The 12,841-nt window shown below is 49.4% G+C and overlaps 1 protein-coding gene across 1 annotated transcript in view; it reads left to right on the top strand.

The window, feature by feature from the left end:
• The window catches only part of TGM2 (transglutaminase 2), a 39,001-nt gene extending 35,848 nt beyond the window's left edge, over positions 1–3,153 (top strand). The window contains exons 12-13 of the mRNA XM_064276075.1: positions 352–488; positions 1,248–3,153. Of these exons, the coding sequence (XP_064132145.1) occupies positions 352–488; positions 1,248–1,398 (288 nt within the window). The 3' untranslated portion in view covers positions 1,399–3,153. The remainder of the gene's footprint in view (positions 1–351; positions 489–1,247) is intronic.
• Positions 3,154–12,841: the final 9,688 nt, after the last annotated feature.

Here is a 12,841-nt window from a genome sequence, read left to right as displayed (position 1 = left end):
CTTCCCCAGGGTCACAGGGCAGAGGCCAGCCTGGCCCCCAAACCTATGATCTTTCCACTCCAGACCATAGAACAAGGGAGGCACTTTGTTCAGCCTGGGACGCATGGAGCCTCCCTGCAGTCTGTGAAGGAGACCTAGGCAGGCATTATCCACGTTTTGCAGATGAGGAAACCGAGGCACAGAAGCGGGGAGTGCTAGTGGCAGCGCTGGGCACGGCTCCATTCAGCAAACATTGGACCAAACTGCAGCGAATACAGAGATGGCCCAGCCAGGCCTTGCCTGGCTCTGGAGAGGCTCTGGGCTCTGCCCCCTCACTGCTGCCCCTGACATCTGCCCCACACTCTCTTCCAGATCCTGGGAGAGCGCAAGCAGAACCGCAAGCTGGTGGCCGAGGTGTCCCTGCAGAACCCGCTCACTGTGCCCCTGTTGGACTGTGCCTTCACCGTGGAGGGGGCCGGCCTGACTGAGGAGCAGAAGACAGTGGAGATGTAAGTGCAGGCAGAAGAGGGCAGATGCTAATGGGATGGGGCTGCCTTCGGGCCTCAGCTCCTAGCCAATAACCCCCCTCCTCTCCATCTCCCAAAGACACACCCACACACCTGCTAATATACCCCGTGTCCGCTCAGACACCGTAGTGCACAGTTCCCACCCTCCCGTCCTCACTCAACGTCGACAGCATGGTAGCTGCACCCCATGCACGTGTCTTCACACACCTGAGCAGTTACATGTTCGGGCATTAAGCACCACCCCTGGGCTTATAGGTCCTCACATAACACAGGCATCCTCATCCCAATTGTCTATATGCGTGCGTGGACGCACACATGCACATGTGCGTGTATCCTCACAGGTACAGATTTACACACATACAAGTATACGCACTTACGTTTTATACTTTTTTACTGCGTACACTAAACCTGTTTTCACACATACACCAAAGAGCATAAATCATAAGTGCACAGTCAATTCAGTTTACAGGTGTGGTCACCTGTGCATTCCCACTCTTACCCCCAAACACGTGGACCACCTCTGTGCACACACAGGCACCGACACACACGACGTGCCCTCTACACATTAGATTGTCCAGGCCCCCAAGGCAGTGAACGAGCCCATTTTATTATCGTCATTAGCTGTTAAGTTCACAGAGGCTCCTGCTGAGTTCTTGGTATACACAGGCCATCCTGGCCTGCCCTCATGGTGAGGGAAGCAGGCCTGGGCCCCTCCCCTCACCTCTCTGTCTCTCCTCACAGCCCAGACCCTGTGGAGGCAGGGGAGGAAGTCAAGGTGAGGGTGGACCTGATGCCGCTCCACGTGGGCCGCCACAAGCTGGTGGTGAACTTCGAGAGTGACAAGCTCAAGGCAGTAAAGGGCTACCAGAATATCATCATTGGCCCCTCCTAAGGGGCTCCTGTGCTGCCCCCTCAGCCTGCTGAAAGCCCCCAACTTGACCCCAAACTTTATGTCAAGTGAATGAGCAAACTTTGCCCTCTCTTGGGCCCCAGACCCCAGGTGCCTACTACCTGGGGCTCTTTGGAATGGAATGTACTTCTGGCCTGACTCACACCACTGAGCCTGGTTCCCCAGCCCCTGTAACCATTCTGTGTCCCCACAGAGGGGACCCTGGCCTTGGCTGGCTGGGGGGAGGGGTGGGGGAGGATTCTCACATCTGTCCACCCCAAACACCACTGGAAAATCAGTAACCACCTACTATCTTGTTTGATCTACTTCATACCCCCTGGGAGCAGGCAAAAAAAAAAAAAAAAAGCGTGCCCATTGGCCAGATCAAGGAGCTCAAATCCCAGACTTTGTCCTGTACCCCTTCTCCAGACTGTCGCCGAAGCCCAGGGACCCTGGGAGAGCCAATGCCAGGTGAGGGTGGGGAGGGGGCCCAGGCCCAAGCTCCCCTCCACATCTCAGCATCCCTGGCCCAATGGTCCCCTGCCCATCTCACTACTCTGAGGTGTCTACTATGTGCCAAGCACGTCCATGCTCAACGGTGCTCACACATCCACCAGCCCATTTAATCACCATGGGAAACTGCAGAGTAGGTGCTGCTTTCTCAATGAGGAAACTGAAGTCAGAAAGGGGAGATGCCTCACACCCAACCTGAAGGCCTGTGGTTACTTGCAAGGCTGGGTAATGTGGAAGCCTGGGGATGGAGCTCAGCCGGGCCTTCTGACTCCGAGTCCAGTGCTCTTTTCACGATGCCACCCCTGACCTGAGAAGGGCAAAGGCCTTTTGGGACCTGATCAAAAAGGTCCCAGTTGAGGTGAGGAGATAGGGAGTGGGTTGGAGGGGCTGAAGGTCAGAGCCCTGGGTTCAAGCCCCAAGTCAGGCCGTGTGAGCCTAAGCCACTGCCTTCCCCTCTCTGGACCTCGGTTTCCTCATTGGTCGGAGGGGTGATTGAACTAGCTCGCCTCCAAGGCCCTCTGCCCTCCATACTTCTGATGCCTTCATATTCCCCAGCCTTGCAAATAACCAGGAGCCCTGCTCCCTGGCTCCACAAAGACTTAGGCGACAGGTCCAGGATGCTTCTGAGAATTAAACCATGACTGTGACCACCATCCTGCCCCAAGCCCTGTCCTGGTCCCCAACCAGTATCCTTCAGAGCCTTCCTTCAGATGCCAGTTCTAGGGGTCAAGAGCCCTTGGTGCCTCTCCTACTCATGAGCCTTCCTGCCACAATGCCTAGACTTCACACCGGTAAAGGCTTAGCTGTCGGAACCAGCCATTAACCAACAAGGTCAGCGCCTGGGCCACTCCCTCTTTACAGGACCCTGGAGCCCAGCCCTTGCATCTGATAAGCTTGGGGAGCCCATGAGTTGTCATCTCTGCTTTTATCCAGTTCCGTCCAAGCGACTGGGCTCCCCTCAAGCTGGAAGGGGAGAAAGAATGCTACACCAGGGGTGGGATCACAGCCTCCATGTCCCCCAAATTCAAGAGAAGTGCCTGGGAAAAGCCACACTGTTGCAACTAGAACTTTCTGCTTTGCACAGAAGGGAATAACAAATGAGCCAATGTGTATATGTTTTATATAAATATAGCTCTATTTCTCTACGGTTTTATACAAGCTTTTGGATTTCAAGCAGGCAGTAGATGAGCTTTTAAACCACAAGGAGTCAGCACGAAAATAAAAGAGTTTATTTTTCACATTCAATCAAGGCCTGGTCTGGTCCTTTAGGAGCTTTTGAGGGGGATGGATGGATGAGCTTGCTCACATCTGGACCAGCCACATCCTGCATAAGAGCCTTTCCTGAACTCCAGCCCCTCCCCCAGGTTTAAACGTATCCTGGCGTTCAAGGCCCTACACAATTGAGCTCCGTCTCCGGCCCCTTCTACAAACAAACCACGTTTGGGCTACAGTCTGTGAAACTCAGCCTTTGCCCATGCAGTTCCCGAGCCTGGAATGCCCTTCCTCTCCCCTACCAGTCTTGCAAGCTCCTACTCATCCTACAATGCTTAACACCAGGTCACTTCTTCTGTGAAGCCTTCCCCAATGTCTTCCCAGGACCCCCCAGGTCCCCTAGTATGTGGACCAACTTGAGCATTTATCACAGTGAATATGAGTTCCATGTTGGCATATCTGGCTCCCATCTCAACCTGCTGAAGTCCTCGAAGGCAGAGACCAAGTATCTCTAACACAGGGCCAGTTCCATCAAGCTGACTCTGACTCATGGTGCCCCCGTGTATGTCAGAGCAGAACTGTGCTCCATAGGGTTTTCAATGACTGTAACCTTTGGAAGTAGATCGACAGGCCTTCTGAGCTGCCTGTGGTTGAATTTGAACTGCCAAACTTTGGGTTAGTTAGCAGCCAAGCACTTGACTGTTTGTGCCACCCAGAGACTATCTCTTATATACCAAAAAAAAAAAGCAAACCCACTGCCATCAAGTCAATTCTGACTCACAGCGAACCTATAGAACAGAGTAGAACTGCTCCATAGGGTTTTGAAGGAACAGCTGGTGGGTTCGAACTGCCAGCCTTTTGGTTAGCAGCCAAGCTCTTAACCACTGCGCCACTAGGACTCCATCTCTTATACAGGTGCTAGTCAACGCTGAATTCATACATTAATGTGTTCCACAGACCAGCTGCTCCAGTCCAGAAATGGAACCTGAGTCACAAATGTGAGTCACACATACAATTTAAGATTCTCTAGTGGCTTCGCTAAAGCAGTAAAAAGAAACAGGTAAAATTAGTTTTATTAGGGTTTTTTTTTTTTTATGTGATCCATAGGGTTTTCTTTCCTTTTCTCTTTTTTTATTGTGCATTAAGTGAAAGTTTACAAATCAAGTCAGTCTCTCATACAAAACCTTATATACACCTTGCTATACACTCCTAGATGTTCTTCCCCTAATGATGAGACAGCGCATTCTTTCTCTCCCCTCTGTATTTCTGTGTCCATTCGGTCAGCTTCTGTCACCCTCAGCCTTCTCATCTCCCCTCCAGACAGGAGCTGCCCACGTAGTCTTATGTGTCTGCTTGATCCAAGAAGTCCACTCCTCACCAGTATCATTTTCTGCCTTATAGTCCAGTCCAATCCCTGTCTGAAGAGTTGGCTTCAGGAATGGTTCCTGTCTTGGGCTAACAGAAGATCTGGGGACCATGACCTCTGGGTTCCCTCTAGTCTCAGTCAGACCATTAAGTCAGTCTTTTTACTAGAATTTGGGGTCTGCGTCCCACTGCTCTGCTACTCCTTCAGGGATTCTCCTGTTCCCTGCCATGGCAGTCATCGGTTGTAGCTGGGTATCATCTAGCTCTTCTGGTCTCAGGCTGATGTAGTCTCTAATTTATGTGAACCATTCTGGCTCTTGGGCTCATACTTACCTTGTGTCTTTGGTGTTCTTCATTCTCCTTTGCTCTGTGTAGCCTGAGACCAGTTGTTGCATCTTAGATGGCCACCTGCTAGCGTTTAAGACTCCAGACGCCACTCCCCAAAATGGGATGCACAATGTTTCCTTAGTAGTTTTTATTGTGCCAATTGACCTGAAACCATGGTCCCCAACACCCTGCCCCTGCTACACTGGCCTTCGAAGTATTCAGTTTATTCAGGAAACTTCTTTGCTTTTGGTATAGTCCAGTTGTGCTAACCTCTCCTGTATTGTGTGTTGTCTTTCGCTTCACCTGAATTAGTTCTTGTCTACCATCTAATCAGTGAATTCCCCTCTCCCTCCCTCCAGCCCCCTTCTCATAACCATCAAAGAAGATTTTCTTCTCTGTTTAAACTATTTCTCGAGTTCTTATAATAGCGGTCTCATACAATATTTGTCCTTTTGCAACTGACTAATATTACTCCGCATAATGCCTTCCAGATTCCTCCACGTTATGAAATGTATCACAGATTCATCATTGTTCTTTATCAATGCATAGCATTCCATTGTGTAAATAAACCATAAATTACTTATCCATTCATCCACCGATGGGCACCTTGGTTGCTTCCATCTTTTTGCTATTGTAAACATTGCTGTAATGAACATGGGTGTGCATGTATCTGTTTGTGTGACAGCTCAGTTTTATTAGTTTTAATGATGTATTTTATTGAGCCCAAACCCGTTGCCGTCAAGTCGATTCCAACTCACAGTGATGCTATAGAACAGAGTAAAACTGCACCATAGAGTTTCCAAGGAGTGCCTGGTGGATTCGAACTGCCAGCCTTTTGGCTAGCAGCCGTAGCACTTAACCACTAGCCACCAGGGTTTTCTTGTTGAGCCCAGTGTTTCCAAAATATTGTCATTTCAACATGCAATCGGTATAAAAGTACTGAGCTATTTTATGCTCTTATTTTCAGACTAAGTCTTTGAAATCCAGTGTGCATTTTATACTTACAGGGCAGCTCGGTTTGGACAGCCAGAGTCTAGACTGTGACTCCCTGTGCGCGGGGACTAGGTCATGCATCTCATTTCCCACCAGTGAGGAACTGATGATTGTTCAATGAATGAAGAGATGATGGGGAACAGCCCCTGCCCTCAGGGAACTGTCCCTGCCCTCAGGGAACTGCCCCTGCCCTCAGTGAACTGCCCCTGCCCTCAGGGAACTCATGTTGAAAGACATGACATGCACATAAAAGATAAATCAAAATAAAAACATGACATCACATTTGCTGACTGCTGAATCATTCTGTTCCCTGAATACTACGTCTGGGTTTTGGGCTTGGTGCCTCTGGCACTGCAACAATTAGTGATCAGCTGGAGATCAGAAATGGCTCAAGTATTTCAGGCAGAGGGTGAGTTCCTGTGGGAAATTGACTCCAAAGAGCAGAGGGAGCAGAAGGAGAAGGGGTGTTACCGGTAAACCAGGAAGCTGCTGCCCATGGGAGCCATGAGCCGTTCCCACCACCTAGCTGCTGGAGGCACTGCCACTGCGTTGCTGGAACCACTGGGAGCTGCTGGGATCTGCAAAGCCTGCCAAAGTCTGGCAAGGCTGGAGCCAGAGGCAGGCCAGCACCCCCCATCCTCCTGCCTTCTCTTTCTCCCACAGGCAGGCTCTAACCAGAAACCAGCTGGAAAGGGACTCCAAGAAATGTTGCTTTCAGGCTTCTCTGAAAAACAGAGATGGCTAGGCAAAGGTAGGGTGGAGGTGATTAGCTGGTGCCCACGCTGTTCCCTCTGCCAAGAACACACCATCATTTCCATTTAGGGAACTCTTAGTCAACCTTCAAAGCCCTGTTCCAAGGAGGCCACCTCTGTAAAGCCTCCCTGGACAACAACCAACTGCTTTGACCTCTGGTTCTCCTCTGCATATCACGTAAACCCCTCACAGCACTTGGCAGCTGAATTGGAAACAGGTGTTTGAGTGCTTGCCCCATGACGAGGGACAGGACACACCTCCAGCACACGAGTCACCAAGCTGGGTTTGGGACTGCCAACTCTGGCTCCTGGGTCTGGTTGCCTCCTCAACAAAAGAAGGGTCAGAGCTGTTCCAGCCAGGTCTGCCAGGGCTGGGCAGACCCTGCTGCCTTTTCTGACTAGCCCCCAAGCCTGCCCCATCCTGGGACCTGCTCCCCAGGAACTCCAGGAAGGAGAAGGGATGCTGACTCTCCTAGTCACTTAGGTACATTTTATAGTGGAGAATATGAGCCTGAGGTCCTGCTCACCAAAACAGATGTGAGGGCTGCAGGCTAGGCCTCAACAGTACAGTGTTAGGCACTGCTTCCTGGCAGCTCACAGCTGCTGGGCCCCATGCAGGTTCAGCTCATATCAGAGGCCTGGGATCTGGGGTCTAACAGACCCAAGATCAAAGTCTGGCTGTGTCTCAGATTTGCTGTGTGGCTTCAGGCAACTCCTCAACCTCTCTGTGCCTCCACTTCCTTATCTGTGAAATGTGGATAACATGGTGTCTACTTCCATGACTGAATTACAGGCTCAATAAAATGGTACATGGAAAGTATGTAGCTGACTCCTGGCACATAATAATAACAGCCAACATTTACTATGGGTCAGAAACCTTTATATGCACTGAGTTATTTATTCTTCAAATAGCCCTGCCAGGTTGTTCCCTCATTTTAGAGATGCAGAGACAGGGACAGAGAAGTTAAACAATTTGCCCAAAGTCACACAGCTGGTAAACTGCAGAGCTGGAGTTAAACTCAGGCATCCTGGCCTCCCCCAGCCCAGAGCAGACCCCAATGTCTTGCCTACACCTAGGTACCACACCACCACCAGTTCCAGAGTTTATGGGGCAGAGACCCCCCACACAAGCCCCGACAGCCCTCATGAGCTCCTCTCTTCTCCAGCTGCTCTTGTTTATCTAGGGTGTCTGCCAGCTTAACCCTCAGCCTCAAGCCAAATGGAGTCCAGGAAGGAGAGCTGAGGGCGGAGGGCCAAGTTGGGGCCTCCTGGAAGCACGTTCGCCTTGGGGCCAGGCCTGTGTCGGCACACACACTCCCTGCTTCCCTCCCTGACAGGCCTAAGCAGGTGCACAGAGACACGCTCTGAGGAGGCAGTGAAGAGCCCAAGAGGCAAAGCCCAAAGGGCCCCCCAGAAGTAGAAGTGGTGAACAAATGACGGTGCGTTCACACAATGGGCTAGCTACTACCTTGGGAAGAAAGGCTCTACAACTGCACACCACACAGGCAAATCTCCCAGACCTAATGCTGAGCACAGAAGCAGACAGGAAAGATGACCCACTACATACTCAGTCACCTGAAGGCCACAAACGGGCAGAACTAACTGGTGGTGTTAGAAGTCAGGACTGTGTTTTCCCTGGCAGGGCAGAGATAGGGAGGGAGCACAGGGGGGTGGGTTTGGGGAATTGGGATTGTTTTGATTCTTTTCATTTGGGTTCTGGGGAAATCAGAGGTCAAAGCAGTTGGTTGCTGTCCAGGAAGGCTTTACAGAGGAGGCCTCCTTGGAGCAGGGCTTTGAAAGTTGTGAAAATCTATCGAGCCGTAGACATAGGATGGTACTCTTTCCGTATGTGTGGTATGTCGTCGTTAACTGCCATCAAGTTGGCCCCCAACTCATGGCAACCCTATGCACAATGGAACAAAATGCTGCCTGGTCCTGCACCATTCCCCATAAAAATTTACAAAAAAATACACTACCCAAAGATTTTAAAATAAAGCCGAAAGGTGGGTAGAGGGAAGGGAATCAGCATTTACCGAGCACGCTCTGCCAGGCGCTCTGCTGAGTCCTCGCAGGAGCACGGGGTGCTGTTCAGGGCAGTCTCAGATCAGGTGCCTGGGGCGACTCGGCTCCAGCACTTGCTGGCTGTGGCATCAGCAGGGTTCTATGGTCCCCGTTTCCTCATCTGGGAGATGGAGATTCCAGTGGGGTATACCTCCTACGGGACCGTGAGGCTTCAATGAGATGCTTCAGGTGTAAATTCAAGACTGTGTTGTTAGGGGCTGTTGATTTAGACTCATAGTGACCCCATGTGACAGAGTAGAACAGCCCCATAGGATTTTCTTGGCTGTAATCTTTACGGGAGTAGATCAACAGACCTTTCTCTCAAGGAGACATTGGGTAGGTTCGAACCACTAAAAGTTTGGTTAGCAGCTGAGCACTTAATTGTTGTGCTACCAGGGTACCTTTAAACAAGATGCTTCATATGCAAATTCAAGGCTGTAAGGGCATGAATTTCGTGTTTCCTTTGCTGTGGACAGTGTGTGGCACATCATAGGCCATATACGTAAGCTGTGTTTCTTTGATCTCAGCTAATTCTTGTAACAGACCATTAAGATAAGGCTCGTCATCCTCTTTTCCCAGATGGGGAATCTGAGGCTCAGAGATAGAAAGGTCACCCAGTCAGCTGATGGCAGAGCAAGGGTTAGAATCTAGTTGGTTCTCCCATGGGCCCCCACAGAAGGGCCTGGAAAGTAGAAGAATTTTCTCCTCAGGCCTTTGATACTAGAAGTAGCAAGCTTCCTTCTGTCAGCAACCCCAAGGCCTGAGAAAGTCAGGGTTAGAAGGATGGGCTCATAAATATAGAGTGCCCTTATGACCTAGCAATTCCACTCCTAGGTAAGTACCCCGTAGAAATGAAAACTTATGTCCACACAAAAACTTGTGAACAAATGTTCATAGCAACGTTATTCATAACAGTCAAAAGATGGAGACAATCCAAACATTAATCAAATCATGAGAGGATAAAGAAAATGTGGTATATCCATACAATGGAATATTATGCAGCCACAAAAAGGAATGAAGGATGAACCTTGAAAACATGCTAAGTGAAAGAAGCTGGTCACAAAGAACCACATTTTATATGATGTCATTTATATGTAAGGTCCAAAATATGCAAGTATACAGAGACAGACAATAGATTGGTGGTTGCCTAGGGCTTGGGAGATGAGGGGTTTGGGAGCGGATAGCTAGGCAGTATGGGGTTTCTCTATGAGGTAATGAAAATGTTCTAAAATTGATGGTGGGGACAGACACACAACTCTTTGAATACTAAAAGCCATTGAATTGTATACTTTAAAAGGGTGAATTGTATGGTATGTGAACTGTATCTTGACAAAGCTGTTTAAAAAAAATTAACAAGAAACATGAAAAACAGAAGAAGGCTGGGCCCACTAGGGGTTTTCAGATTTGATTCTGACTTGGGAAGTCTGCCTCGATGCTTTGGGTGACCTTGGGTAAACTCTTTCCTTTTCTAGGTCTTAGTTACCCCTGCTATCAAATCGGGGAAAGAGTTGGAGCAGACGGGCTCTGAAATGCCATTAATCTGGGCATGTTTTCATGACAGTTGTCCATGATCACATCTGGTCCTTGCCCACCCTGTGAAGCTGAGAGGTCAGCTGAAGGCTGAGACACAAACACACTTTTTGCCCTCAAGTCGATTCCGACTCATAGTGACCCCATAGGACAGAGTAGAACTGCCCTATGGGGTTTCCAAGGAGCAGCTGGTGGATTTGAGCTGCTGACCTTTTGGTTAGCAGCCAGGCTCTTCTTAACCACTGAGCCATCAGGGCTCCAGCTGGGGACTCGTAAACCCCTAATTGCCCTTTGCAGTTACCTCTGGGCTTGCCATGCTCAGGCCACATTTTATCAACATCCTTGAAAAATGACCAAAGATGGTATTATAGATTGAATTAAGAAAAACAATTATGTCCCCCTAAAATATGTGTTGTAAATCCTAATCTCTATGCCTGTGGTTATAATCCCTTTTGGGAATGGGTTGCCTTTGTCATGTTAATGAGGCAGGACAAGTGTAGGTCCACCCCTTTTGAGACATGAAAGAGATTAAACAAGTGAGCAGAGGAGAGATGGGATAAGATAGATGCCAAGAGACCCGGAGATCTCCAAGAAACCAGGAAGCAGAAGCTGAAGAGACAAGGAAGGACCTTCCTCCAGAGCTGACAGAGAGAGAAAGCCTTCCCCTAAACGCGGCACTCTGAATTTGGACTTCTAGCTTCCTAAACTGGATAAACTGTGAGAAAACAAATTTACGCTTGTTAAGCCACCACTTGTGGTATTTCTGTTACAGCAGCACTAGATAACTAAGACAGATGGAATTCAGACTTTCTGGAGCCGTGGAGGCTGGATGAACCCCCGCAACTATTGCCTTAAGATAATCTTGAAACCTCAAACTAAAAATATCCCCTGAAGTCTTCTTAAAACCAAACAATAGTTTAGCCTAACTAGTAAAGAATGTCTGCCTTTGAGCATTATGCTCTTTTAAGATCTATCTATATGGGATCAAATTGACAACAGCAACTCCAAGGATTAGATAGGAAGCTTAGGGGGCAGCGAGTGTATGCTCAAATTGACAACAGCAACTCCAAGGATTAGATACGAAGCTTAGGGGGCAGCGAGTGTATGCTAATGGGGCAAGAACAACTCAGAAACAGAGGGTGAGAATGGTTGCACAATTTGAAGAATGTCATCAACTTCACTGAAATGTCCATGTAGAAACTTGAATGGCTGTACGTTTTTGCTGTGTATATTCTCAACAACAATAAAATAAAATTACATTTTTTTTTTTAAAGCACATGATAGGTTTGAAAAACGACCAAAGAGATGTCTCTCCAAATATTGCTCTGAGCTGCTGTTCCGTGTCGAGAAGAAAACCAGAGGCATGGTAGAAATTCCAGTTTCTATCCATGCCCTCAGTTCCCAGCCTCATGTTCCTGATTCCACATCAGCTACTTCCAAAGTCGGACAGACTGAGGAGAAATGCCACCCAGGCCAGTAGAAACAGGGATCAACCTTCACTAAGTTAACTCCATTTATAGATGGGGAAACTGAGGCCCAGGTGGGTCAGGAGCATGCCCAGGGTCCCAGAGCCATGGACTGGACCTAGGCCTGTCTTCTCTGCACTCATCTGAATAAGCCTAACTACCTAGTGTGTGCTCAGCCTATGGTGCTCACTGGGAGGGATGAGAGAAGCCTTTGCCCTGGGACCACAGATAAGGCAGTCCCACCCTGGGAGTCCTGGGCTTGTGCCCCAGCTCCCACCACCCTCTTGCTGGGTGACTTGGAAGAAGCCAATCACCCTCGCCAGGCCTCCGCATCCTCCGCTATCACAATGGAGCCCCCAGTTGTGGCTCTGTTACCCCACTCTGGGACTAGATCACAAGAGGGAATGGGCATTGTAAACTGTACAAGGCTGTGGACATGGAAGCCAGTGGGAACTCTGGCCACAAGCCAGAGAAAGGCAAGATCAGGTGGGCAGCTGAAGCTCATTTATTTATTCAGTGCCTACTTTGGGGAGAGCAGGGAGGAGGTGGCTACTGCCTTCAGGTAAGAGATGAGGGTGGCCTGGCTCAGGGTGTGGGCTGTGGTCTGGAGAGACATGGGCAGGTTAGAAGAGATTCATTCATTCGACAACTTGGTTTTGCCCCTACTATGCGCCAGGCAGGAGGCCTGGGGGGACAGAGGTTAAAGCGCTTGGCTGCTAACCAAAAGGTAGGCAGTTCGAACCCTTCATGGGAAAAAGATGTGGCAGTCTGTACCGTAAAGGTTACAGCCTTGGAAACCTTACTGGGCAGTTCTGTTCTGTTCTATAGAGTTGCTATGAGTTGGAGTCAACTCAGTGGCAACGGGTTTGGTTTTGGTTTGGATATGCCAGGTGCTGTATTAGAGCCTGGGGATACAGCAGTCATCACGGCAGGCCTGTCCTACAGAGCCTTCAAGCAGATCACCAGCGTGACGTGAGACGTGCCAGGTAGGAAGAGATAAAGGCTCCACATAACGCAGCCATCTAACCATCATAAGACCACTTTCAGGTGCCTGGCGTGCATTAACTACTGAGTCTTCACAACCCCTCTATGCAGTAGGAGCTAGCATTGCCATCCCTACTTGATAGATGAGAAAACTGAGGCAAGGAGAGGTTACATGACATGTCCAGGGTCACATAGTTAGGAAGTAGTGGAGCCAGGGCAGGTCAAGTCAACAGTAATTGCTCC

The sequence above is a fragment of the Loxodonta africana genome, chromosome 24 (genome assembly GCF_030014295.1).
Source record: "Loxodonta africana isolate mLoxAfr1 chromosome 24, mLoxAfr1.hap2, whole genome shotgun sequence".
In the NCBI taxonomy this organism is placed as follows: Eukaryota; Metazoa; Chordata; class Mammalia; order Proboscidea; family Elephantidae; genus Loxodonta; species Loxodonta africana.
The sequence above is the reverse complement of the archived record's forward strand: the minus strand, read 5'-3'. Positions and strand labels throughout refer to the sequence as shown.